Raw genomic sequence first — 24,383 nt, 5'->3', positions numbered from 1 at the left:
AAGGGGGAAGGGAAAGGGGGAAGGGAAAGGGGGAAGGGAAAGGGGGAAGGGAAAGGGGGAAGGGAAAGGGGGAAGGGAAAGGGGGAAGGGAAAGGGGGAAGGGAAAGGGGGAAGGGAAAGGGGGAAGAAGGAAAGGGGGAAGGAAGGAAGGAAGGAAAGGAAGGAAGGGAAATAGAGGAAATGAAAGAAAAGAAAAAGGAAAGGGAAAAGGAAAGAAAAGGAAAAAAAGAAAAGAAAAGAGAAAAGAAAGAAAAGAGAAAAGAGAAAAGAAAAGAAAAGAGAAAAGAAGAAAAGAAAAGAAAAAGAAAAGAAAAGAAAAGAAAAGAAAAGAAAAGAAAAGAAAAGAGAAAGAAAAGAAAAGAGAAAGAAAAGAAAAGAGAAAGAAAAGAAAAGAGAAAGAAAAGAAAAGAGAAGAGAAGAGAAAGAAAAGAAAAAGACAAGCAGAGGTGTCCTGGCTGGCACCAAACAGACTCTCCTTCCTAAAGGCCATAAAAGGCCTCACTGTGAGGAGCAGCCTCTGCCATCAGACCTGTTGATACTTCTGTTAAGAGCTTTCTCTCCTGAAGCTGGCAGACACGGACTGGGAACCCGTCACCTTCGGTCCCAGCTGGGTGCCTCCTTTCTGTCGCCACCTGAAGTCAGGCAGGTGACATCCCTCGCCAGATGGTCTCGGGTCCGCCCGGCCCTGGATGCGGCACCGGGGCAGCTCCATCCGGCCCTGCACGCTGCCCGTGCTGCCCGTCCCATCCCCCCTGCGCCGTGGCCACGACCGCGGCACCCGGAGCCCGGTCACCTCCCAGGGCTCGTCCCCAGGGAACCCCTGACAGTGAGGACGGGGGGATCAGATCCCAGCACCGCAAATGGGGCTGGAGCAGATGATGAGGAAACGAGAGAGACGTTTAATCAGAACCTCCAAAGCGATGGGGGGCTGGTGTACGCAATTTCTTTCTGCAGATACAAACTGTGAGCTACAGGGAGGGACAGAAGGTGTTGGAAGGTGCAGGGCTGGACCCAGACCCCAGCACTGGCTGCTGTGGATTCCAGAGGGGCCCCCAGTGAAACCCTCACTGAAGGAGCCTGTGCCACCTCCAGCAGCATCTCCACAAGGATGCTGCTTCACGGTTGTTCAGGGACACAAGAATGCTCTGTCCTCCTCACCGGTGTGGGTTAATACAAAGAGCTCAATCCCTGACGTGGAAAATATTTGCTTGGGATGACACTGGGAGAGTTTTGCTCGTGTGCCTGCCCTGCCTTTCATGCAGAGGTGATAAACTCCTTTTGGCTCAGTAATTCACTCACCCATTCGCTCTGCTGGGAGATGTGCAAACAGACAAGTGGTCTATGCATTGGGGTGGCAGGGGAAGGAGCAGACTAAAGAGGCAAGGAAATCTGTTTAAATGTCCTTAACTCCCTACAAAATGGCTATCAGTTACACGCATGCAAATACTCTCAGCACCGCTGATATGTCAATGCATCCAATGAGCTGTCTGAGCTCAAAATAAGTGGGGCCCAAAAGCAGTAATCCTGGGGTTAATCTGGGCTGGGAGCAACCACTCCGTGTGCCTGAACCACCGCACTGGGTGGGAAGTGGAGCACAGAGGGAAAAGCTGCTGAAAGATGCAGCTGATACAAAATGAGCTGCAAACATCCTGGTGGAGACTCTGACCTGCCTCTGGCTTGAGAACACACAGCGGCGTGAAGTACATAATTTAATTAACAGAAAAACAAAGGAAACTTCATCTTCACAACTGTATGACCTACAAAGGAGGAAAAGACATGGAGGGGAAAAACTAAAGCACTGTGGGCAACAGAGATGTAGGAGGAACAGGAAAAGGGGAGCTGATCTATAGAAAGAGGGTTGGGAGAGTGTTAGCTGGGTGACGGATGGAGGAATCACAGAATAGTTTGTGTTGGAGGGACCGTCCCAGCTCCCCAGTGCCCCCCCTGCCATGAGCAGGGACATCTTCACCAGCTCAGGTTGCTCAGAGCCCCGTCCAGCCTGGCCTGGGATGTCTCCAGGGATGGTTCATCTACCCCCTCTCTGGCCAACCTGGGCCAGGCTCTCACCACCCTCAGGGCCAACAATTCCTTCCTCATGTCCAGCCTGAATCTCCCTCCTTTAGTTTAAACCATCACCCCTGTCCTGTCACAACAGGCCCTGCTCAAAGTCTGTCCCCATCTTTCTCATGGGCCTCTTTTAAGCACAGAAAGTCCACACTAAGGTCTCCCTGGAGCTTCTCTTCTCAGCTGAACACCCCAGCTCTCTCACCTGTCCCCAGCAGAGCTGTTCCAGCCTCAGGTCATTCCTGTGGCTCCTCTGGCCCCTCTCCAGCAGGTCCATGTGTGTCTGTGCTGAGGACCCAGAGCTGGACCAGCACTGCAGGGGGGTCTCACCAGAGCGGGGTGGAGGGGCAGGATCCCCCAAACCTGCTGCCCACGGGGCTGGGGATGCAGCCCAGGGCACCATTGGCTTCTGGGCTGCAAGGGCACATGGCGGCTCACGGCCGATCTCTCACCCACCAGCACCCCAAGTCCTTCTCCACGGGGCTGCTCCCCATCCCTCCATCCCCAGCCTGAATTGACACCGGGAATATCCTGCCGAGGACACCAGGGCTCCTGGGTTCAAGTCAACCAGATCTGACCACCAGATCCCCTCTAATGTACCTGGGGGCAGGAGGGGGGTGTTTGTGTTCCCGTGCTCCGGCCGTGCGGGAGCTCCCAGGCTCCCCGGGGCTGGTCCCCGCCCGCTCCGTTCCCGATACCGAAAGCGAAACATCCCGGCTGCCCCCCGGCCCGGCCATGGCGGCTGCCGAGGAGCTGGAGGAGGAGGCGATTTGCTCCATTTGCCTGGATTTGTTCTGCGATCCGGTGATGCTGGACTGCGGGCACAACTTCTGCCGCGGCTGCATCGGGCTCTGCTGGGCCGGGGCCGCCGCCCCCTCCTGCCCCCAGTGCCGGGAGCCGCTCCCGGCCCGCGGGCTCCGGCCCAACCGCCCCCTCGGCAACATCGCGGAGCGGCTGCGGCGACACCGCCCCGGGCGGGGACAGGTGGGGCTGCCGGGGCTCCGGGCACCTTCTCCACCCCACACCCGCGGTACCGGGGCTGTGTCAGGACACGGGGGGGCCGGGGCTGCTGCGCTGCCTTCCCACCGGGCTGCTCACAGCTTGCTCAGCCTTTCTTTGGAAACGCGATGTTTTACGGCCTCAAGTTGCGCCAGGGGAGGTTGAGGTTGGATGTGGGGAACAATTTCTTCCCCAAAGGGCTGTGGGGCATTGGAACAGGCTGCCCAGGGCAGTGCTGGAGTCACCATCCCTGGAGGGCTGGACAGACGGACATGAGGTTCTCAGGACATGGGGCAGGGACAGGGGTAGGGGAACGGGTGGCCTGGATGATCTTGAGGGTCTCTTCCAACCAAAATGATTCCACGATTCTATATACCTGTCTGCAAGCTTTACAGTCTGTGGTTTGCAAAAACCTGCACTCTGCAAGGAGTCAACGCGAAAACTGCACCCTCCGGGCTCTTTTGATTGTCGCTTTTTAACAAATGTCTTCCCGTTGCTGCAGTTTCCCGTTTCCCTGCTTTGTGGCTTGACATAACATTTATCAAGCTTTTACAAGGGTAATGGGGGTCTGTTCTCAGTACTGTGTTGTGCAGTTTACAAATATGACATTATAATTTCCTGCCCTTGTGGCCTCTGCAGTGTCCCTTCTCGTGTTGCTGTCTGCCAGCCCGGGGTGGTCGTAGTGATCACAATCAGCCTTTGATATTATTTTGAAATGGGGTAGCTGACTCCAGAGAAGTTCCATCCAGATAGGCGGTCGTGGTTCTGCTCCATGTGCCAGTGCTGAGCTCCTCACCCACATCGCACGCAATGGCCCCCAGAGCAGCTGGTTTTGGGGACACACACCCTCCCCCACACCCCTGCTGCCATTCAGGAGCCCCCGGCTCCAGGAGCTGCTTTGAGACCCCACTGACTCCAGGAGCCCTGGGTGCTTGTACCCCGCTCTGACCCCGGTTCCTGGCGCTGGACCCCCAGTAGCCGGCACTGCCCCCCTGCAGCCCTCACAGCCACGGATACAGTGAGATCATGAAAACACAGCAGTTCAGAAAGGGTTTAATGAGACGTTAGGACAGACTGCGGTGATCAGGTGCAGGGCTGGGGGAGACGAGCGCACTGACCAGCCTGTTTTACCCATGACCAGTCCCTTTTTCACCTCATTCTGCTTATTCCTCCTTAGTTCTTCCCCAATCTCCTTCCCTGTGTGTTCCCTCATCACCCTGTGAATGTCCTGGACCCGCAGGCCCAGAGACCGACTCAGTGCCAGAGGTCGCTTATGTCCAACGCAGGAATAGACTATCTCATGGGCACGAAGCATACGGGTGGGTGACGGGGAGCTCCTGAAGGGTGTCTCTGCTTCCAGGAGCAAGTCCAGCTGCAGCTGGAGCACCTCAGGAGAGAGAAAGGAGAGCTGGAGGTACAGGAAAGGGAGGAGCGATGGATCTGCCAGGACCATCTGGTGGGTGCACTGGGTGCTACTGGGAAGCCGTTTGTTTGGGGTGGGTGAGGAAAGGTTGATTCTTGGCCTTTGGAACCGGGAGATTGAATTGTTGTGTCCAGCACCCCAGGAATCACAGCTGTGCTCCACACCAGAAAGCAAAATCCGTGGATGCTTTTGATTGCTGCTTGTTCCTTTCTGTGGTCCCACCCCCCTGAGAGGATTGTTTCTGCTTGTAAAGGAAAAAGTGAAGGCGGAGAGGCAGAAGATTGTGCCTGAATTTAAGCAGCTGCGACAGTATCTGGAGCAACAAGAGTGCCTTCTGCTGGCTCGGCTGGGAGAGCTAGAGAAGCAGATTGAAACAAGATTGAAAGAAAATGCTGCTAAATTCTCCAAGAAGATTATTCATCTGGATGGGCTGATCAAGGAGAAGGAGCGTCAGCTGTCGGGGCGCGAGTCCCCGCAGGTGAGGTCTGCTGGAAACAGCATGTGGGGCACCAGCAAATCACAAACACCTGATGGGTTAATCCTACCTTGATTATCTTATTAATTTCGCCTTGCTGGTGTGCCCATTCACTGCATAAAGGGAATGTGAGGAATGCATTTGTAGGGTAAGTAGCACTGAGCTGCTTCTCTCTTTCTCCTGTTTAGGATGCTGGTGATGGTTTGAGCAGGTATGTGCTGCTTTTTCTTCCTTACATCCCAAAACTGCTTTGGGGTTGCGAAGATTCCTGCCCCAGACCTCAAATACCAGGGATGCTCCATTGATGTTCATGTTTCAGATATTTCAGAAGCTGATGAACCAGTGTAACTCTACTAAAACAGTCTATCTCGGGTGAAATATCTGAGGAGCACATTTCATTTGTCAGGTTTCTCATTGCAAGCCTGGTTGGGTTCTCCATGACCAATGTGTGGTGACACTAAAGTGTGGAGACCACGGCTCAGTGTCCTCTACTCAGGGATTCCGCACTTGGTTGTGATGCAAGATTGCTGTGAAGGGATGGGGTGACCAGGGGCATCAGAGCCACAACTCATAATAGGAATTTAATTGGCAATTAAAGCATCAGGACAGAGTAGTGACCTAGGCAATGAGGCCTGCTGTCTCTGTTCTTATTGATTAAAATATATGTATATAGAATGGCCTTTCTGGATGATATTGTTTCAGCTGGTAAGGGGAACTGTCTGTAACAGGAGACTGAGTTAAAGGAGGAATCAAAATGCTGTGACTTGTACGACTCCAGGTGCGAAAGGGCAAAGCTCCAGCAAAAGGAGTGGACGAGCCACAATGTGAAGAAGGAGCCAGGGGTCTGCTTAGAAAAGGTTTCTGCGCTATGGGAGACGGCAAGAAAACCCCAAGGTACGAAGAAGGGATCTTGCAGGAGAACAGAGGAGCATCCTGGGGGTGGGAAGAAGAGGGCAGTCGATGTCTTGTAGAAGGGAGATAAAGCTGAATATACTTGTGTAGCATGACCTGCCCTGGGGATGCACTGGAGGGGTGTCACAGATAAAGTAGGAGAGGATCCCTTTGCTTTTATTTTCCTCCAAAGAATAGTCAATGTTAGTGTTGATTCACATCATCAGCTATGGAGCCCACTAGTCCAACACTGTGCATGTGAGCCTGTTTCAACACCCTTTGTGCAACACCTGACTTGCTGTCACAGCTCTTTCTGCTCGAGACCTGCTCTGTGGGTGGAAGGGGGCCAGGGATGCAACCAAGTACCAGATGTCCCAATATGCTGGAACAATTCTCAGCTCATGCTCATCCCCAATGAAGTGATGGAGATGACTGTCAGGCAGAGCCTGGCATCATGCAGAGTTAATTTAGGCTGACAAGGACCTCTGGAGATCATCTAGTCCAGACTTCTGCTCAAAGCAGGTACAACTGGGTGGGATTGTTCTGTGTTTTCTCCAGTTGAATTCTGAATGTCTCTGAAGATGAAGATCTTGGAGCTCTTCAAGCCATCTTGGTGACCCTGGAGAAGAGAAGCTCCAGGGAGACCTGATTGTGGCCTTTCTATACTTAAAAGGGGCCCATAAGAAAGACGGGGACAGAGTTTTGAGCAGGACCTGTTGTGACAGGACAAGCGTGATGGTTTTAAGCTAAAGGAGGGAGATTCGGGCTTGACAGGAAGAAGAAATTGTTGATCCTGAGGGTGGTGAGAGCCTTGCCCAGTTTGGCCAGAGAGGTGGTGGATGAACCATCCCTGGAGACATCCCAGGCCAGGCTGGACGGGGCTCTGAGCAACCTGAGCTGGTGAAGATGTCCCTGCGCATGGCAGGGGGTTGAACTAGAGGAGCTCTGAAGGTCCTTCCAACCCAAACCATTCTGTGATTCTATGTCCCTCTAGATGTGCTGCAGTATGCCAATGTCCGTCTTCTACTAGGTTTCCCCAAATTATTTTTTTTGCTCCTGCTGCTTTAGGTTTCTTCATTCCTGCTTCATCTTGAGAAGCCGGCAGGCATGGGAAGGAGTGTGTGTGCTGGGCAGGGAAGGGTCCAGTAGAGGGAAAGGTTATGGTTGGACTCGATCCTAGGGGTCTCTTTCAACCAAGATGCTTCTATGATCTCTGCCCACCAGCTCCCCGGCACTGGTCTCCACAAAGCACCTCCCCATGTTGGTGATGTCCTCCAGATGTCAGAGGTGACCTCTGGGCTCCATCTCTCTTTCAGGTGCTTTGACATCTGCCACAGGGGAGGGAGTGGAGGAATCCCAGGGACTGTACACAAACGGTGAGTTCTGCTGGGGAGCTTGTCCAGCTAACCCTGGATGTAAGGGGTGCAGCACGTGTTTTGGGGGACAGTGAATCTTCTGCCTTGGCTCAGGTCACAGAGCTGCTCCCCATTTTGAGCTGGACAACTTCTGCAAGAGAAGTATTACAAGTTTTCCTCCCAAACAAGGACCAGCATGGGAAAACTCTTCCCAGGACTGATCTCTCCCCCTCTCTGTCCTTTTTTGCAGTGATCATGACTCTGGATCCAGACACAGCTCAGTCCTGGCTCATCTTGTCAGCAGATCATAGAAGTGTGACACAGGGAACCACAGAGCAGAGCCGGCCGGACAACCCGGAGCGCTTTGACCCCTGGCCATGCGTGCTGGGCTGCGGGGAATTCAGCTCGGGGAGGCTGTGCTGGGAGGTGGAGGTTTGCTGTGGGTCACGCTGGGCTGTGGGGGTGGCCCTGCAGTCCATGAAGAGGAAGGGACCGATTGACATGAGCCCGGCGGGGGGGATCTGGGCGGTGGGGCGGTACAAGGAGAAGTTCCAGGCTCTCACTTCCCCAGCGCCCACCCCCATCCTCCCCAGCACAGACCCCCGGAGGCTGCGGGTCTGTCTGGACCATGCAGAGGGGCAGGTGACGTTTGTCAACGTGGACAGCGGGGCTCTGATTTTCACTTTCCTGCGAGCAACGTTTGCAGGGCAGCGAATCCGGCCCTGGTTCTGGGTGGGTCGGGGGTCCAGGCTCAAACTGTGTCCTAGGACCCAAGGAGGCCCCTCCTGCATCCCCATCTGGCCAGTCCTTGGGGACTCCCATTGCTGACAGATCTGCTGCCAGCTCCATCTACAAACCCTCTGCCGTGAGCCTCTGAGGCTGTTCAACTCTCCCCTGCCTGCATAGAGCAGCAATTGCCTCCCTGGGAGCGGAGATCCATGGGCTTCCCCAGCCTTGGTCCAGCCATGGTGGAAGAGGCCCAGAGGAGGGCTCTGAGTGAAGAATGGCCATTTCTGGGGACATACTTAATTTACAGAGGCCATGAGGGGGACTGAGGGCGTAGCAGCAGCACTGGAGTGCCCAGTGATGGTATTTTCGCTTGAGGAACCAGGTGGATGGGTGTGGAGGATGGAACCTGGCCATGGGGTGATGCTCTGTAGGCCTGAAGCCTGGGCAGCCTCCATGTCTGGTCCCTGAGGTTGGCCTGATTTGATTCTTGTGCTAGCTCAGGAAAACACAAGTAAATGTTCATCTTTTTGGGAGGTTTTGCCAGAATTTACATCTCCAAACAATTTTGTGGGCAGAATTGTAATCACTGCTTCTTAACAAATGAGTGTGCCAAATAATTCTTCAATGTTTGACTATTCAGTTTGTTTCTCTGGTTGTGATGAGACGTTCGAAGAGAAAATTTAGAGGTTTAGATCTTCTCCAGCCAAAGAACTACTACCAGGATTTTGCTGAAGTTTAGGAAGAGGCCGTAGGAATTGTGGCTTGAGACTTGCTGATTTATAGAACTGATGGGATTTGTGCCATCGCGTGTTAGAAGCGAAAAATATGAATAACCAAAATTATATAAATAACCACTAAAGAAGTGAAGTTCAAATGCTGGTCAAACAAATGTGAAAATACATCCCACCCCACACGACCTTGCTGGCAGATAAGGACTTTGAACGCACTGGCTCCATCTCTGTCCAGACATGTACCCGCTGCCTTCGTGTTGCAGTTGTGGGATTTCACCGTCCTGCTGCGCTCATGGAAATGCAGAGCTGCAGCCCCGACATGGGTAACCTCTCCCTCCTCCTGCATGGGCACAACATTGGCTTTGGCACCAGTAGCTGAGGATGTGCTGGCACCAAGATGTGGGCAGCCATTTGGAGACCTCTTAAAATTACAGAATAGTTTGGGTTGGAAGGGACCTTAAAAATCATCGAGGCCAAGCCCTGCCATGGGCAGGGACAGCTTCTAGCAGACCAGGTTGCTCAAAGCCCCATCCAACCTGACCTCGAACGCTCCCAGGGATGTGGCACCCACAGCTTCTCTAGGCAGCCTGTGCCAGGGTCTCACCACCCTCATGGGGAAGATGGAACCTTGTCCATTCCTAGTGGGATTTTCCTCTCCTCTGTGCTCTGCCAGGAGCATGAGTTGCTCCTGCTTTAGGGAATGTCTCCTTGGACGGTCCTCTGGGTTGCTGGTCCCACAGCTGTGCAGATCCCAGATGCAACAGGATGTCACCTGTCCCCATACAGTGCCAGAGAGGTTGGTGAGCCCATCGCCTTGTGCCAGGACAGAGGATCTGCTCCTGACCCAGTGCTGCAACTCTGTCCAGCTACTGGGGTAGATCAGACAGACCAATGCTGTTGCCTATGCCCAGCTGCCACCATAAAGGTGACAACTGAAGTTGTACCAAGAGGTTCCAACCAGCAACATGGCTGGGGAAGCAGAAATCTAGGCTGGACCCAGACAAGATTCCCCTTCACCTATGTTCACCCTTTCTTCTCCCAAGAGCAGGAATTAGCAGGAGAGGACAAAACAAGGTCCATGGGGGTGGGGACACCCCTCGCCTTTTCCTGGTCTAGCGTGTCCTTTGAATGTCATTTCCTCAAAATGTCAGTTCTCCGGGGCAGACCTGTGGCTGGAAGCCGTGTCCTGTGAGGAGCAGCTGAGCGCTCTGCGTTTGTTTCTGTTGGAGCAAAGGAGGCTGAGGGGCGACCTCATGGCTCAGCTGCCTCCTGGGGAGGGGACGTGGAAAGGGAGGTGCTGAGCTCTGCTCCTGGATCCTGGGCAGGACCCTGGGAATGGGGCAAAGCTGCACACGAGAGGGTTCAGACTGGACATTAGAAATCATTTCTTCACCAAGAGGGTGCTCAAGCACTGGTACAGGCTTCCTTGAGAGGTGGTTGATGTCCCAAGGCTGTCAGTGTTTAAGAGGTATTTGGACAATGCCCTTAAGAACAAGCTAACCTTTGCTCACCCTGAAGTGGTCAGTCAACCAGACTAGATGGTTGTTGTAGATCCTTCTAACTGGGTGAGTCTAGTCTAGTCTATGTGAGGAAGAGGAGACCTTGGTGGAGAGACACCAGAGAAAGGCAGATCTGTGGGAATCGCCTCATCTGTGAGATGATCTATGAGATCATCCATGGGTTTCAGACACTTCTCAGTCTTTTCCTTACCTTCCCTGGCTGTTCCTATGGCTTTTACCAGTGCTCTGCTGTAAGGAATGTGCTTGATGTGCATGTTGGTGAGAACGGTGAATGAGGCAAAGAGAGGCTGTATGTGTGGAGAAGATAAGTGTTATCATGAGCTTCAGCTATGTTTGGGTGTTTTTAACCTAATAATTAAGCTTAATTGAAAAAAAAAAAAAAAACCAAAACAAAACACAACAAACAAGCCAGAGACACAACTCTAGCATCTTTTAAGGAGTTTGAACTTGCTGTATTTTTATGGAGCAGCTCTGCAGTGTCCTGGCACTTGATGCCACATCTCTGCCCTGAGGCCACCTGGCACCAAGCTCCTCCAGGTGCCAAATCTTTGTGCTCCCCGTTATCTCTGCAGTCCTGGCTGGGGCGGGGGAGGATGAAGGAGGCTCTTGGGTGATGTCCATCTCCAAGACCTGCCAGTCCTCCCACTTAATGGCCAGAAGAACCACGTGAGGAGAAGCCATCACGATGCAGGACTCTCTCAGTTCTCAGCACCAGGACCCAAGAAGATGGTGTTTGCCTTTCTAGTGCCCCTCCCACCCGATGTCATTCCATGTCAGGGGCACAACTTGAGCCACGAGTCCATCCCCACCCAGAGCCATGGCCGTAGCCTCTCCCCAGGACATGAAGCCAGGCAGAAAGCAAAGATTGGGGCTTTGTTTTCAGCATCAGCAAATGTCACCTGCCTGTCTGCAAGGTCCAGGCAGACCTGGATGGCCCTGGGCAGGCAGGCAAGGCATAGGGGTGTCCAGTCAGGGTCAGTGAAAGCATGGTATTGTCCAAACCACTGCCCCACAGCCCAGATCCCCTCCTGGGGGGTAAAACTGAGGACTCCCTTCCTCCTAACAGACTCCTGGGCCACCCCAACAGCCCACCAGTCCCCCGCACTGGCCACCTCCACCTCCCAGCGGTGCCTCCCTGCAGTGAAGCAGGGGCTGCCCAGAACACACGGCTCTGTGTCGAAACGCTCGGGGTTGTCGGGCAGCAAGATCCACTCTTCCCCACGTCCCACGCTGCGCTGGTCACAAGCCAGGATGAGGAAGGGATTGGCGGTGTCTGGGTCCAGGGTCACATCAGCTGGGGACAGAGGAAGGGAAGCTGCTCAGGATGGACAACCCCAGGGGACCGTTGGGGCTGAATACATCACAGCAGGAGAAGGGACAGGGCGATTTGGGCTGCATCCCCAGCCCCATGGGCAGCAGGTGGGGGAGAATTCTGCCCCTCTGCTCCACTCTGGTGAGACCCCCCTGCAGTGCTGGTCCAGCTCTGGGTCCTCAGCACAGACACACATGGACCTGCTGGAGAGGGGCCAGAGGAGCCACAGGAATGACCCGAGGCTGGAACAGCTCTGCTGGGGGACAGGTGAGAGAGCTGGGGTGTTCAGCTGAGAAGAGAAGCTCCAGGGAGACCTTAGTGTGGACTTTCCAGACTTAAAAGGGGCCGATAAGAAAGATGGGACAGATGTTTGCGCAGGGCCTGTTGTGGTAGGACAAGGGGTGATGGTTTTAAACTAGAGATGGGGAGATTCAGGCTGGACATGAGGAAGAAATTGTTGGCCCTGAGGGTGGTGAGAGCCTGGCCCAGGTTGGTCAGAGAGGTGGTGGATGAACCATCCCTGAGACATCCCAGGCCAGGCTGGACGGGGCTCTGAGCAACCTGAGCTGGTGAAGATGTCCCTGCTCATGGCAGGGGGGCACTGGGGGAGCTGGGATGGTCCCTTCAACACGAACTATTCTATGATTCTATGATTTCCTCTCCCCTGCCCAGAGGTGGGAAACCCCCTCGTCCTGGATGGATCCAGCCTCAGTGCTGCCCTGATCCTGCCCCTGTTACTTATCCAGGGGCTGCCATGTGATCCTTGGCCAAGGAGACCCCAGTGTCCTGGAGGAGGATTCACCTGAGTGGGTGGGTGAATGTCTGCTCTGCAGACACCTGGACCTGAGCTTGGGTGGCTCTAGTGCTGCATGACTAAAACAGGCACGTCTGGTCACAAACAAGTGCAGACTGCAATGGATGTTACCCAAGAACTGTGATCCCAAATTCTTGTTTCTTTCTGTGGACAGTGGTGGGAGCCAAGGATGGGTCATTGGTGTTGGTGGTGGGTCTACAGATAAACACAAGCAGTTCAGCTGAGGGGTCACAGCCACCAAGTCTCAACCCCATCACAAGCCCAGGCTGGGACAAGCCCCAGGTGTTGGGACCTTAAATAGCTGTTCTACAGCAGAAGCAGGATGCATATGGCTCCTCAACAGAGGACAGTTCCACTCACCTCTTTCACTCGTCTCCTCCACCTCATTGGCCAAGGTCTCCCTCTCTTCTCTCTCCATCCCAGATACCACTGTGTTTGATGAAATCCACAGGAGGGGAGGCAGGATTCCTTGCTGAATGTGGAAATTGCAAGACTCAGAGGCTGCCTGAAGATGATGAAAAGCAGAAGGAATGATGGCAGAGTCACAGTGTTCAGGCACTTTTCAGACAGTCAGCTCTAACTTGTGAGCTGACTCCAGGAAAGGAGGTTTTGGATGGTGTGGAGGTGTCCAGTCTGCTCCCCACTGCCCTCAGCTCATCGGCTCCTGGCTGGACTGGGCTTGCACAGCATTTCCAGCTGGTTTGAGGGAGCAGATCAAAGCCCAGAGGGGCTGGATGGTCTGGAGAACAGAGCTGGAGTCCAGCACCTTCTCCTCTCTGGGGAACCACACTGTGGGACCTTCCACCTCCCCTCGTCCTGGCGACTCCGTCCTACACCCTGAAGCTACCGTGAGTTCATGACCTCATCTGACACTTGAGTTTGAGAGATCCCTCCCAACGTTCCTGCAGTGCCCTCGTCCTGTTTGCATCACGGGATCTGCCACATCTCTCCACTTCCGCCAGCTGTGGGTGGGTGATAAGAGCCTGCGGCACCGCTGGGTGCTCAGAGCCCTCCTGGGTCAGCAGCACCATGTGCACCTCCAGCCCGGTGGGATGTCACCTGGGGACACCAGCCCCAGAGCACGGGCCATGCTCTGGGTGTCCAGGCCACATACGGTGACAAGGGAAGATGTCTGGCTTTGCATCCCCTGCCCAGTCCGCTATCCATCCCTCCCCAGGCTGGGGCAGCCGCAGGAGGAGGCTGTGATACGATAAGCAGCTGCACCGACTGCCTCTGGGCGTTGCCAGAAGAACATTTCCAGAGCAAAAGCATTGCCAAAAAATGTCAGATCACTCGGTGACCTTCATTTTTGAGCAGAGGCAACTCAGAAGAAAACAAGTGATAGACTGGGATGCAGAGTGATGTTTTTGTTTGGTTTTCAGGCGGCGGAATGCGCAGCTCAGATGAGATGAACCCCAGACACTCCGGTGAATGCTGAGCAGCTCCTGCCCCATGAGAGATCTCGGTTCCTCCAGGTAAGCGGCATCTCTTGCAAAGCTGCAGATTGAAATTGCTTTCTGCCATCTGCCAAAATTCATTGTGGTTTTCACTGCTCGTTAACAAATCTGAAACTAAGTCAGTGAGTGATAAGAGGTTACAGAGGGTTCAGAGCAGGGCCAGGTCCCATGCTGGCTGGGTGTTGAATTAATGTTCTGCTTACTTTGCCTTCCCTGGTCTGAGACATCAGTGCGGTGGCAGGGGATGTGCTACCGAGTCCTGAATTTGTCCCAGAGGACGAGTGTGTGGCAACAGCTCCACGTGCATTTGGTCTGGGCTTCCCCTTCTCATTCTGCACGTTTCCATCACTTTCTCAGGGCTGGATGAAAAAAGCAAGGGCTTGTATTAAAACAACTGTCACTATGTCAGGGAATTAGAGGAGATGTTGCAGCTTGTCCTTTGTTTCCCCATGGGAAATTCTTGCAACTTTTTACACCAGTCAGACACTTTGTATGTAAAGCACCAAGCAAAGTCAGGCTGATGACAGAAAGTTGAATTCAACCTCTGGCATATGGGTCTCTTCCAAAGCCATTATAAAAAGGGGCTGTAATCAGCAATAAACCCCTTTAAAAGTGAAATCTGCCTTTTATTCCATTCCCTTGTTTCTCCTCCTTTCATCCCTTCCCTCTCTTTCCGTGTCTCCAGGTTGTGCTCCAGTGAAGATGATGCTCTCCAGTTTCCACTCCTGCTTCTCTCTGCTGGTTTTTATTGTTTATAGTTTAGTTTTCCAAGTCCACGAGCTGCACTCAGGTAGGCGTCCCTCTGGTTTTGCTGATCCCTGGGGTGTTGCTTCCAGCCTCAGTATCTTTCTGGCTCTTGATGCAGCTTTTCCCGTGAAGGGCTGAGCACAGCGCAGGCTCAGGACCTCGGCCATGAATCTTGCCCATGTCTGAGAGCACCAGCGTCCCCCTGGATCCTCACTGAGCTCCAGGGACATCAGGTGGTGCCAATGACTTGATCGTAATTTGCTGCCATTTCCCTCTCCGCTTTCCCTGCTCCCGGCATGTTCCCAGCATGTCAAAGGATGCAGCACAACACTTGTCTTTCTTTTTGTTTTTCTTCAACCAGAAACCACTTTTTATGTGAGTTGAGTCGCCTATTTAGTAATAAGAATTTCTTTTCAAATTTCCAAAGATGTTTAGAGCACATGAGATATTTTTATTTTCTGTTGTAATAGGTGCAAATAACTGATGATATTTGAGGCTTTTTTGTACCCAAGTTGTCTGCTTTCTCCAACCACTCATATAAACCCACAGAATCACAGAATCCCAGAATGTCACGGGTTGGAAAGGCCCTGGAAAGCTCATCCAGTGCAATCCCCCCATGGAGCAGGAACACCCAGATGAGGTTACACAGGAAGGTGTCCAGGCGGGTTGGAATGTCTGCACAGAAGGAGACTCCACAACCCCCTGGGCAGCCTGGGCCAGGCTCTGCCACCCTCACCCCAAACAAGTTTCTTCTCATCTTTAAATGGAACCTCTGCTGTTCCAGTTTGTACCCAATGCCCCTTGTCCTGTCACTGGTTGTCACCAGAAGAGCCTGGCTCCATCCTCCTGACACTCCCCCTTTCCATATTGATCCCCAGGAATGAGTCCCCCCTCAGTCTCCTCTTGTCCAGCTCCAGAGCCCCAGCTCCCTCAGCCTTTCCTCACACGGGAGATGCTCTGCTCCCTTCAGCATCCTCGTGGCTCTGTGCTGGACACCTTCCAGTCACTTCTTCTTTATCCTGCTTTCTCCCCACCCTGACCAGCACAAGCAGCACTTGCCCCCTTGAGAACAAATTGTCTTTTTGGGGTTCTGAAGAACTCTGGTGGTAGCGCAGGACAGGGAATCATGTTCTGCACAGCCAGGGTCCCTGTCCCAGGCCCTGAGTGGCTCATTCCCCCAGCACAGTGACACTCCAACACAATGACACGGCACGTGGCACACGAACCATCTGGAGCAGCAGCCGCTGGTTTTCTGGCCTCAGTCACCACAGCAAACTCACGGTTATTTCTTCTTCCTTTGGGGTTTTCTCCCAGCTCCGCTCAAAGTGATGGGACCCCCCGGCCCCGTCATCGTGGCCGTGGGCGAGGACGCGGTGCTGCCCTGCCGCTTCTCCCCTGCGCAGAGCACGCAAGACATGGAGGTGACCTGGTATCGGGAGCAGCTCGCGTCCTTTGTGCATCGCTACAAGGGGGGCCTGGACCAGAACGGGAATCAGATGCTGGAATATGTAGGGCGCACAGAGCTGTGGAAGGACGGACTCGCCAAGGGCAGCGTGAACTTGAAAATTTTCGATGTCCAACTGTCTGACAGAGGGAATTACACCTGCTTTGTTGTCAATGGCTCAGACTATGACGAAGCTGTGGTGGAGCTGAAGGTGATAGGTTTGTAGCCTGTGCTCCTGGTGACTCTAATTTACTTGCTTGTAGCCAGCGCTCTTCCCTGTCCTCCCCAGCAGCAATTTCAGGTTGGTGCTTAGGAAATGTAAATGGGTGTAAGAAAAAAAACTGGCAAAGAGTAATATAGTAAGAATGTCCTGGTTTGTGCTTTTATATTTTAGTATCCAGGATTGCGGATTATTTTGATGCAGTAGCAGCCTCCAGAGCAGATCTTTGAGTTATGTGAAAAACACTTCAAGAATCATAGAATCATGGAAAGTTTTCAGTTGGAAGGGTCTTCCACAGCTCCCCAGTGCCCCCCCTGCCATGAGCAGGGACATCTTCACCAGCTCAGGTTGCTCAGAGCCCCGTCCAGCCTGGCCTGGGATGTCTCCAGGGATGGTTCATCTACCACCTCTCTGGCCAACCTGGGCCAGGCTCTCACCACCCTCAGGGCCAACAATTTCTTCCTCATGTCCAGCCTAAATCTCCCTTCTTTAGCTTAAAACCATCACCCCTTGCCCTGTCACAACAGGCCCTGCTCAAATTCTCTCCCCATCTTTCTTATCATCCCCTTTTAAACACTAAAAAGCCACAGTAAGGTCTCCCTGGAGCTTCTCTTCTCCAGCTGAACACCCCAGCTCTCTCAGCAGAGCTGTTCCAGCCTCAGATCGTTTCAGTGGTTCCTCTGCTCCCTCTCCAGCAGGTCCATGCCCTGTTGAAACGAAATGTCCTGACCCCAGGTCACACTTGTCTTAAACCAAACCTCACAGTATGTCAGTGTCCAAGTTGATCCCTTGTCAGGCAGAGGGACAGCCAGGCCACCCCGTTCCCGTGGGATCACTGTGTGTCTGTGTCCCCGCAGTCAGCGGCTCTGTCCCGCTCATCGCGCTGGAGCGGTACCAGGACGGGGGGATCCGGGTGTCCTGTCGCTCGGCCGGCTGGTACCCGCGGCCCCAGGTGCTGTGGCGAGATCCCCACGGGCAGCATCTCCCATCCCTCTCGGAAAGCGTCACCCAGGACCAGAGCAGCCTCTTTGTGGTGGAAAGCAGCATCATCCTCACCAGGGGCACGAAGCAGAACGTCTCTTGCTGGGTCCGACACGTCCTGGATGGTCAAGAACAGGGATCAGAGTTTTACATCTCAGGTGAGGGGGGGACGGGGGTATCGCCCCATTATCGCTGCCCATGGGGCTGCACTGGGGACGTGACACTGGCAGAAAATCTCAGATGCATTTGTCAGGCTCCGTGTTTGGTGCATCCAGTGTTTTCTGCACCCTGCAGATTTCTTTTTCTCACACAAGAAGAAAGCATGATTTCATTAGAAATAATTTGTCTAGAAATCTATTTTTTCTTGAAACAATCCCCTACAATGTATGCAGACAAAACATCGTCAATCACAGAGAAGTGTGAAATTGGCAAAATAGAGGGGTTTTTTAAAATTCGATATTTTGTCACTTTGTGGAGTACAGTCAGGAGGTGATTCTCACCCTTGATGGGATTCAGACCTGGGATGCGCTTGTATAACACAGAAATGAGCTATTTCCCATTGCTGCTTGTGCAGTGACCAAAAACCTTTTGTGGATTTTATTTTTCAGATCCCTTTTTCCATAATGCCCATCCTTTGATATTTGTCCTGGGCATCGTCTCGGTTGCTGTGGTTGTTCTCCTTATTTTTGCTGTTTATCTATTTAAAATTAAAGGTACGGTCCTGGTGCGGTGTTTGGGGAGGGAGACTGGTCCTGTTTGGCCACCTCTGGCTTTGGTGGACAGGTGGGTTTGGGAAATGTCAGGATGGTCCCAGAGTCTTGTCTCAGTGTCTGGGACACACACGTGGTGCCAGGGGCTTAAAGACTTAGGGATGTGCTTTCTGGCAAGAAAAGAAAGGTTGTTTTTCCAAGAAAAAGATAGCCAAGAAGGATGTGAATATTAAAGCAGCATCAGCCGGACTTTGCCCCAACCAGGGTGGATTCTTCTTACAGAAATGGAGCAATGATTTGCCAGACCCTGCAAAAGAAACCCCAAAACGTTGCACTTTGAGGGCCTGGCAGGGCTCATCCACTTGTGAAAGACAAATAATACAGAGGAATAAAGGACACTGAAAGCCTCGATTTCTTAGCAGAAGGAGCTGGCCGGGGGGTCGCTCAGGCACCGCAGCACTGCCAGACCCCGGTGGCTGTAACTCCTTCTGTGGCTTGACCAGGGCTCTTTGGATGGAATGATGTTCTCAGTTATTTACACTTCTTTCTTTCCTTCACAGGAAAGCGTGAGAAACAAATAGGTAAGCTTTACCTTTTATTTCCTAGAAACTGGAGAATTCCCTCAAATGGGAGAATTCATGTGGATGTGGGGGAGGGAAATTGTTTGGTTAATGGCTATGGAAAATTGTTAACTCAGTGTATGAAATTATGCAATGGTGGTGTCATTTTAAGGAAAATCATTGCCGAACCAAAAAAAGCATGAACAGCCGTTGTACCAACAGTGAATTTTGCTTTTCAAAGGGCTCTCAAGGTTCTTCCCAGAGCTCTTAGAAGCTCTGGGGAAGCACATTTCATTCTGCAAGGGCTTCAGCTGTGTCTCAGCACTAACAAAAGCTCTCCCAAAACCCCGGGCAGGATGGTCCCGTAGCCCTGAAGGAGAAGTACAACCCTGTGCTCCTCCCTGGTCCATGCAAACCTGCCCCTTCCCCGCTGCCCTGGAGCTGCAGCCCTGGCTGGACTCTGCCCGAGGTGGCTCCGGGGAGGGTGGCCAAGAGCTCCAAAAGTCGTGACCAGAAAGACCTTGGGGAGCTCCTGGGCTGCAGCTTTTCCATCAGGAGCAATTTCAGCCTCCTCCCCACCCCAACAAGCGTATCGGTGAAAAAGGAATAGGGTTTGGTGCTGATGCTCTGTTCTGCTTTTGTTTTTCAGCGATGCGAGACGCAGCACTGCGTAAGTCCTGCTCCCCGTCTTCCCGGGGAAATCCTCTCTGAAAACTTTCAGACTCTGATATTCATCCTCTCATTCTGTCCAGATGTTCTTCTTTCAGTAGACACTCTACTTCCCACTCCCTGACACTCTAATGTAGTGGAAATTTACCCTGAAAAGTCATTAAGATTTTTTCTCTGAGTGGCTGTCATTGCTTTTTAACATTCTCATTTATTTTAAGTAGTGAAATAGTATGCAAAATTTATTGAGTTGTTTATTTTAGGGAGAGACTACGGAAAGCTAGGCTCTTGAGAATTCTATTCTAAAAATGTAAATTGTTTGCTTATGAAGAATTCAAATTAAAAAACAAAAATAAAGAGATCATATTAGTTTCCTTGTAGCTCAAGGAATTGCTAAGAAAGATCTTTGGCTATTAAAAGTGAGCTCTTGCTAAACTGGTACCAATACAGGCAGAAGGGGGAAATAAATACAGGCCCAGCTCACTCAGGAATCATGAGCATCCCTGTGATCAGGGTGTAAATCAGCACATCTGCCCCCTTTGTCACAGCCTCTGCTTCCCGGTGTGGGGGGATCCTGGGGAAGGGGATTGCAAAGACTAACTTGTGTTTCTCTTTGTTGCTCAGGGGACCGTGATGCAGAAATCGGTGAGTCTCCTATTCCTTACAAAGGATGTTTCCCAGAGTCTGTAGAGGGTGGTGGGCTTTTGTGTTTCCTTTTCACTGTTAAAGTGCAAAGTGAACCAAAAAGTGGTTGGCGGGGAAAGGAGAGAGTGAATTTGAGTCAGACAATTAAAGGTGACTGAGGATGGTATGTGGGGTTGCGATGGGTGAGCGCCGCGGTGGCACGGGCAGGGTGAGCGCCCTGTCCATCCTCACTGCTGGCATTGGGATTTGGTGGAGGCGCTGAGTAATGGGTCCCCTTGTAGGCGAGAGACCTCCCAGAGACCTTTTGCTGCCCCAGATCTGAGCAGCTCAACCTGCACCAGCACCTGCAGAGCTCCAGGCTGGTGGTGGGTGAGGGTTTTGCATTGCCCTGTGTTGGCAGAACGCCCCGCCTGCCCCTGCAAGTGGTTACGGGTGAGGTTCTATCCCAATCAATACCCCACAACCCACTTGAGCTGATTTATCTTCTTTTTCAGAGAAACAAGCTGAAGAACTTGGTGAGTACCATTCTCCTTCCTACATGGGAGACTTTTCCAGTGGGCCATTTCCTCACTTGGGTTTTGCACCTTTCCCCTGATTTTGGTTTTCCTTTTGGGAAAGGAAAAGGTAGCAAATATCAAGCAGGACAGGCAGTATGATTATATTTGTGAGAAATGGAGGGAGTCCTTTCATGTTGCTATGCACTGAAGTTTTGAAGCTATGTCCTGTGAAATTACTTTCCAAAATACAGCAGCAGTTCCGAAATGTGCAACTGTGCTGGCCTATCATTATTTTGAGCTAATCCTGTATAAATCTTTTCAGTTTACCTCTCATCTGTGACTTTTTTTTTTCTTTTTTAAAGCATGGAGAAGACATGCAGTGCCTATAGAAGAAGGTAATTAAAGCTTGGTCTTTTGGGGTGCTGAGTCATCTTCTCTGCTTTAGTCTCCCTTCTTGGTATTTCCTCTGCCGCAGCGATGCTGGTGGGACCAGGGATGCTTGTGCCAGGCGTCACTGTCCAGGAGGGTGTGTAACACTCAGACCCCTCGTTTTTTTGGTGAATATCCCAGTTTCAGGCCCATCTGAAGAGTCCTGGTCCTTAGCGTGCAGTGCTGGCCACACTTCAGACAGCGCGCCTTCTTCATTCTGGAGGTCTGCTGGTCTCCTCTTCCCACTCTGCTCAGTGTCAACTTTCTGCTTCATTTTCTGTCAGAAAAGGATCTGGGGTTGTTTATCAACATCTGGCTGAATATGAACCAGCAGTGTGCCCAGGTGGCCAAGAAGGCCACCAGCATCTTGGCTTGTATCAGCACTAGTGTGGCCAGCAGGACCAGGACAGTGACCCTTCCGCTGTACTCGATGCTGGTGATGCCAAACCTTGAATCCTGTGTTCAGTTTTGGGCGTCTCACTATAGGAAAGACCTTGAGGTACTCGATAGAGTGCAGAGGAGGGAGACAAGGTTGGGGAAGGGCTGGAGCACAAGTGTGATGGGAGCAGATGAGGGACCTGGGGGTTCAGCTGGAGAACAGGAGCTGAGGGGAGACCTTCTGATCTCTGAACTGCCTGAAAGGAGCTTGGAGCCAGGGGGGTCGGGCTCTGCTCCCCAGGAACAAGCGCCAGGAGCAGAGGAAACGGCCTCAAGTTGCACCAGGGGAGGTTGAGGTTGGATCTGGGAACAATTTCTTCCCCAAATGGCTGTGGGGCATTGGAACAGGCTGCCCAGGGCAGTGCTGGAGTCACCATCCCTGGAGGTCTATGAAATGTGTTTAGACGAGGTTCTCAGAGACATGGTTTAGTCCCAGAGTTAGGTTATGTTTGAACTCAATGAACTTGAGGGTCTCCTCCAACTGGAATGATTCTATGGTTTTCTGCTCCTTGCACTAACATTGTCACCTTGTGCAGCTTCCCGTGCCACAGTCTGCCAGCTATCGCTTGCACTCTTTCTCTTCCTTGTGCAGCCCCAGCAAAGCTCTTTCCTGGGGTGAGCTCTGCCCTGATGTGTTGACTCCATCTCTCCTGCAGTGAAGGTGGTTCTGGATTCAGACACAGCCCACCGCTCCCTTGTCCTGTCTGATGACTGCAAAAGTGTGAGACGAGAAGAGAAGCCGCAGGACATCCCTGACAACCCCAAGAGATTTGACTTATGGCGCTGTGTGTTGGGTAGTCAAGGCTTTGCCTCAGGGAGATGCTACTGGAAGGTGGAGGTGGACAACAGAGGAGGATGGGCTGTGGGGGTGTGTAGAGAAAATGTGGAAAAGAAGGGTGAGATTTTGTTTAATCCAGAGAAGGGTTTCTGGGCAGTGGGGCTGTGGGCAGGCTGCTTTCAAGCTCTCACGTTCCCTGAGAACACTTTCCTTTCTGAAATCCAGACTCCCAAGCGGATCCGGGTGTTTCTGAATTATGAAGAGGGGCAGGTGTCATTTTTTGCTGTTGATGAGAAGATGCCCATCTTCACGTTTCAAGAGACATCATTTGAGGGGAAACCAGTCTACCCTTGGTTCTGGTTGGGTTCTGGGACACTGCTCAAAATGTGTCCTTGATGAAGGGGAGGGAGCAAGAGAAGGTTTTCTAGGGGACCTCAGCCATTCACACTCACAGCAGGGTTTACATTGGAAGGAAGTGGTGCAGGTTTCTGTTGCAGCCACCTGCTCCCAGCAGGGCTGCCCTCAAGTGCCTGAGGTGTCTTTGAACCTCGTTCAGCTGAGTTGTGTAGGATGTCCAAGGGTGGAGATCTCGTTATGTCTCTGGACCTCTGGCTGGTGCTGCACTTCTCTCAATGGGAAGAATTAGCCCCTTGTGTTTGAACAGAGTTTCCCCAGTTGCAACTCCTGACTGTCGCCTTTCATCCCCGCTCTCTACCAGTTGAACACACTCTCACTGAACGCACTCCCGCAGCAGGGATCACTTTCTGAATGTACAGAATAGAGTTACTTCAGCGGGATTTGTCTGTGTGTGAGCACCAAATGTCTGTGTCCAAGGTGTTGCCTCCACCTCCTTTTAACCTGTGAGGGGTGTCAGGGACTTTTGAGAAAATGGTTCACTGCATCCTACAGGAGACAGTGAAGGCATCTGTGTCAGTGGGTCTGTGCATGGCTGAGTGTCCCCAGCACAAGCCCAGGTGACGAGCTCACCTTTGACCTAGAGACACCTGACACTGGGAAGTGGATGCCCCCTTATAACTCTGAGTAGCCTGGAGCAGACATAGAATGTCCTATGTGGGTTGAAATGAAGCTGGAGAAACCACAATTTTGCATTGAGAAAGGCATCTTGTCTGCATGGGGGTGGCCCCTGCTGCCAGGGCTCTAAACAGACACGTGTTAGATTTTCATGTACCTAAAGAAGATGGGTGGGAAGGTGAAGATACAGATTGTGCTTTCTGCATGGTAGAAGGTGCACCGTGCTCCTCAGGCCATGGGCCACTTGGTTGCATGTTTCTATGACCCTCAGATGTCATCACTTCAAGATCCTCTTCCTCTTTTGGAGATAAGATAGAAGGGAACAGATAGGACCTATTGTGACAGGTCAAGGGGTGATAGTTTTAACTAAAGGGGGGGAGATTCGGGCTAGAAATGTGTGGCAGAATGCAAACCCCCCTCTCTCCCCCTCCCTCTTTCAGAATGGAAGGAGTAGGCACATCTCCCTCTCTCTCTGCTGTTTGAGGCTGACAGCTTCTTTTGTTTGGCCCCAGAGCCCCTGGCCAGGGCCATTAGGAGAAGGGAGTGCCAGGGCGCCAGTGAGCCACTGGGCACCTGCGGCCAGTGTGGGGGATGTTTGGAGGCTTCAGGGGCACCCACAGCCAGTGTGGGGATGCAGAGACGCTTCTAGAATGTCTGCAGTCAGATCTGATCAGCCAATAGAAACGGGACTCTTGTCGAGACTCCGCCCATTGCCGCGGGTCTCTCGGAGCACGAGCGCGATGCTGCCGCCGAGAGCCCCCCGGGATGGAGACTGCGCCTGCCTCGCCGCCACGGGGGTGAGGAAAACTTCTCGCAGGATTGTATATTTATACTTTGCCTGCTCAATATGAGCACATGTAAAATTAATCCTCGCAGAATCGAGGGTGTATTTTCCTCCCGTGCACATTTGCACGTGTAACTTTCCGTGCACATTTGCACGTGTACTTTAAATTATTTCCTCGCACAATCGCGAGTGTATTTTCCTTCCATGCACACTTGCACGCGTACTTTCTGTGCTCAATACGAGCACGTGTATAAATTATTTCCTTGCACAATCACGAGTGTATTTTCCTCCCGTGCTTCCACATAAGCACGTGTAGGATTCCGTGCACACTTGCACATGTGAGTAAATTATCCCTCGCAGGATTGCGAGTGTATTATAAATTTACCCTCGCAGAATCGCGACTGTGCGCTTCCCGTACTCACTACGAGTATGTGTATCTCTTTAAAAATAATCCCACACTGTGTTTAGGCAAGTGTGTACTTCTCCGGGACTCAGGGATGGCTCCAGCATTGTTTTGGGTGAAGCCACGTGCATGCACACTGTGGACTGCCTGTTGTATTGTTGCCCCTTAATAATTTTACTCAACTGATATCCGAACCTTTATTTAAGTCACTTTGGAGTGCTAAAACCCTGTTTCTCACTGGTTTAATAAAAGTTGTTTTGGACCCTGTTGTCCCTTAAA

At 52.2% G+C, this 24,383-nt stretch overlaps 2 protein-coding genes across 2 annotated transcripts; one reads left to right on the top strand and one right to left on the bottom strand.

The window, feature by feature from the left end:
• Positions 1-187: 187 nt before the first annotated feature.
• LOC102084314 (uncharacterized) lies at positions 188-24,383 on the top strand. The gene is made up of 17 exons (XM_065041966.1): positions 188-3,048; positions 4,424-4,519; positions 4,740-4,964; positions 5,150-5,172; positions 5,740-5,855; positions 7,169-7,228; positions 7,458-8,030; positions 14,456-14,560; positions 15,832-16,179; positions 17,039-17,320; positions 17,771-17,875; positions 18,433-18,453; positions 19,082-19,102; positions 19,723-19,743; positions 20,238-20,258; positions 20,603-20,635; positions 21,764-24,383. Exons 1-17 carry the CDS (start codon positions 2,659-2,661, stop codon positions 22,279-22,281), a joined length of 2,958 nt encoding a protein of 985 aa, XP_064898038.1. The 5' UTR covers positions 188-2,658; the 3' UTR covers positions 22,282-24,383.
• LOC102099047 (thaicobrin) lies at positions 10,611-13,804 on the bottom strand. Its single transcript, XM_065042362.1, has 3 exons — positions 13,161-13,804; positions 12,674-12,818; positions 10,611-11,481 (listed from the first exon to the last, which is right to left on the bottom strand). The coding sequence occupies exons 2-3, from the start codon at positions 12,729-12,731 to the stop codon at positions 10,961-10,963; spliced, it is 579 nt and encodes a 192-aa protein (XP_064898434.1). The 5' UTR covers positions 12,732-12,818; positions 13,161-13,804; the 3' UTR covers positions 10,611-10,960.

This window comes from Columba livia, chromosome 27 (genome assembly GCF_036013475.1).
Source record: "Columba livia isolate bColLiv1 breed racing homer chromosome 27, bColLiv1.pat.W.v2, whole genome shotgun sequence".
Lineage (NCBI taxonomy): Eukaryota > Metazoa > Chordata > Aves > Columbiformes > Columbidae > Columba > Columba livia.
The sequence above is the reverse complement of the archived record's forward strand: the minus strand, read 5'-3'. Positions and strand labels throughout refer to the sequence as shown.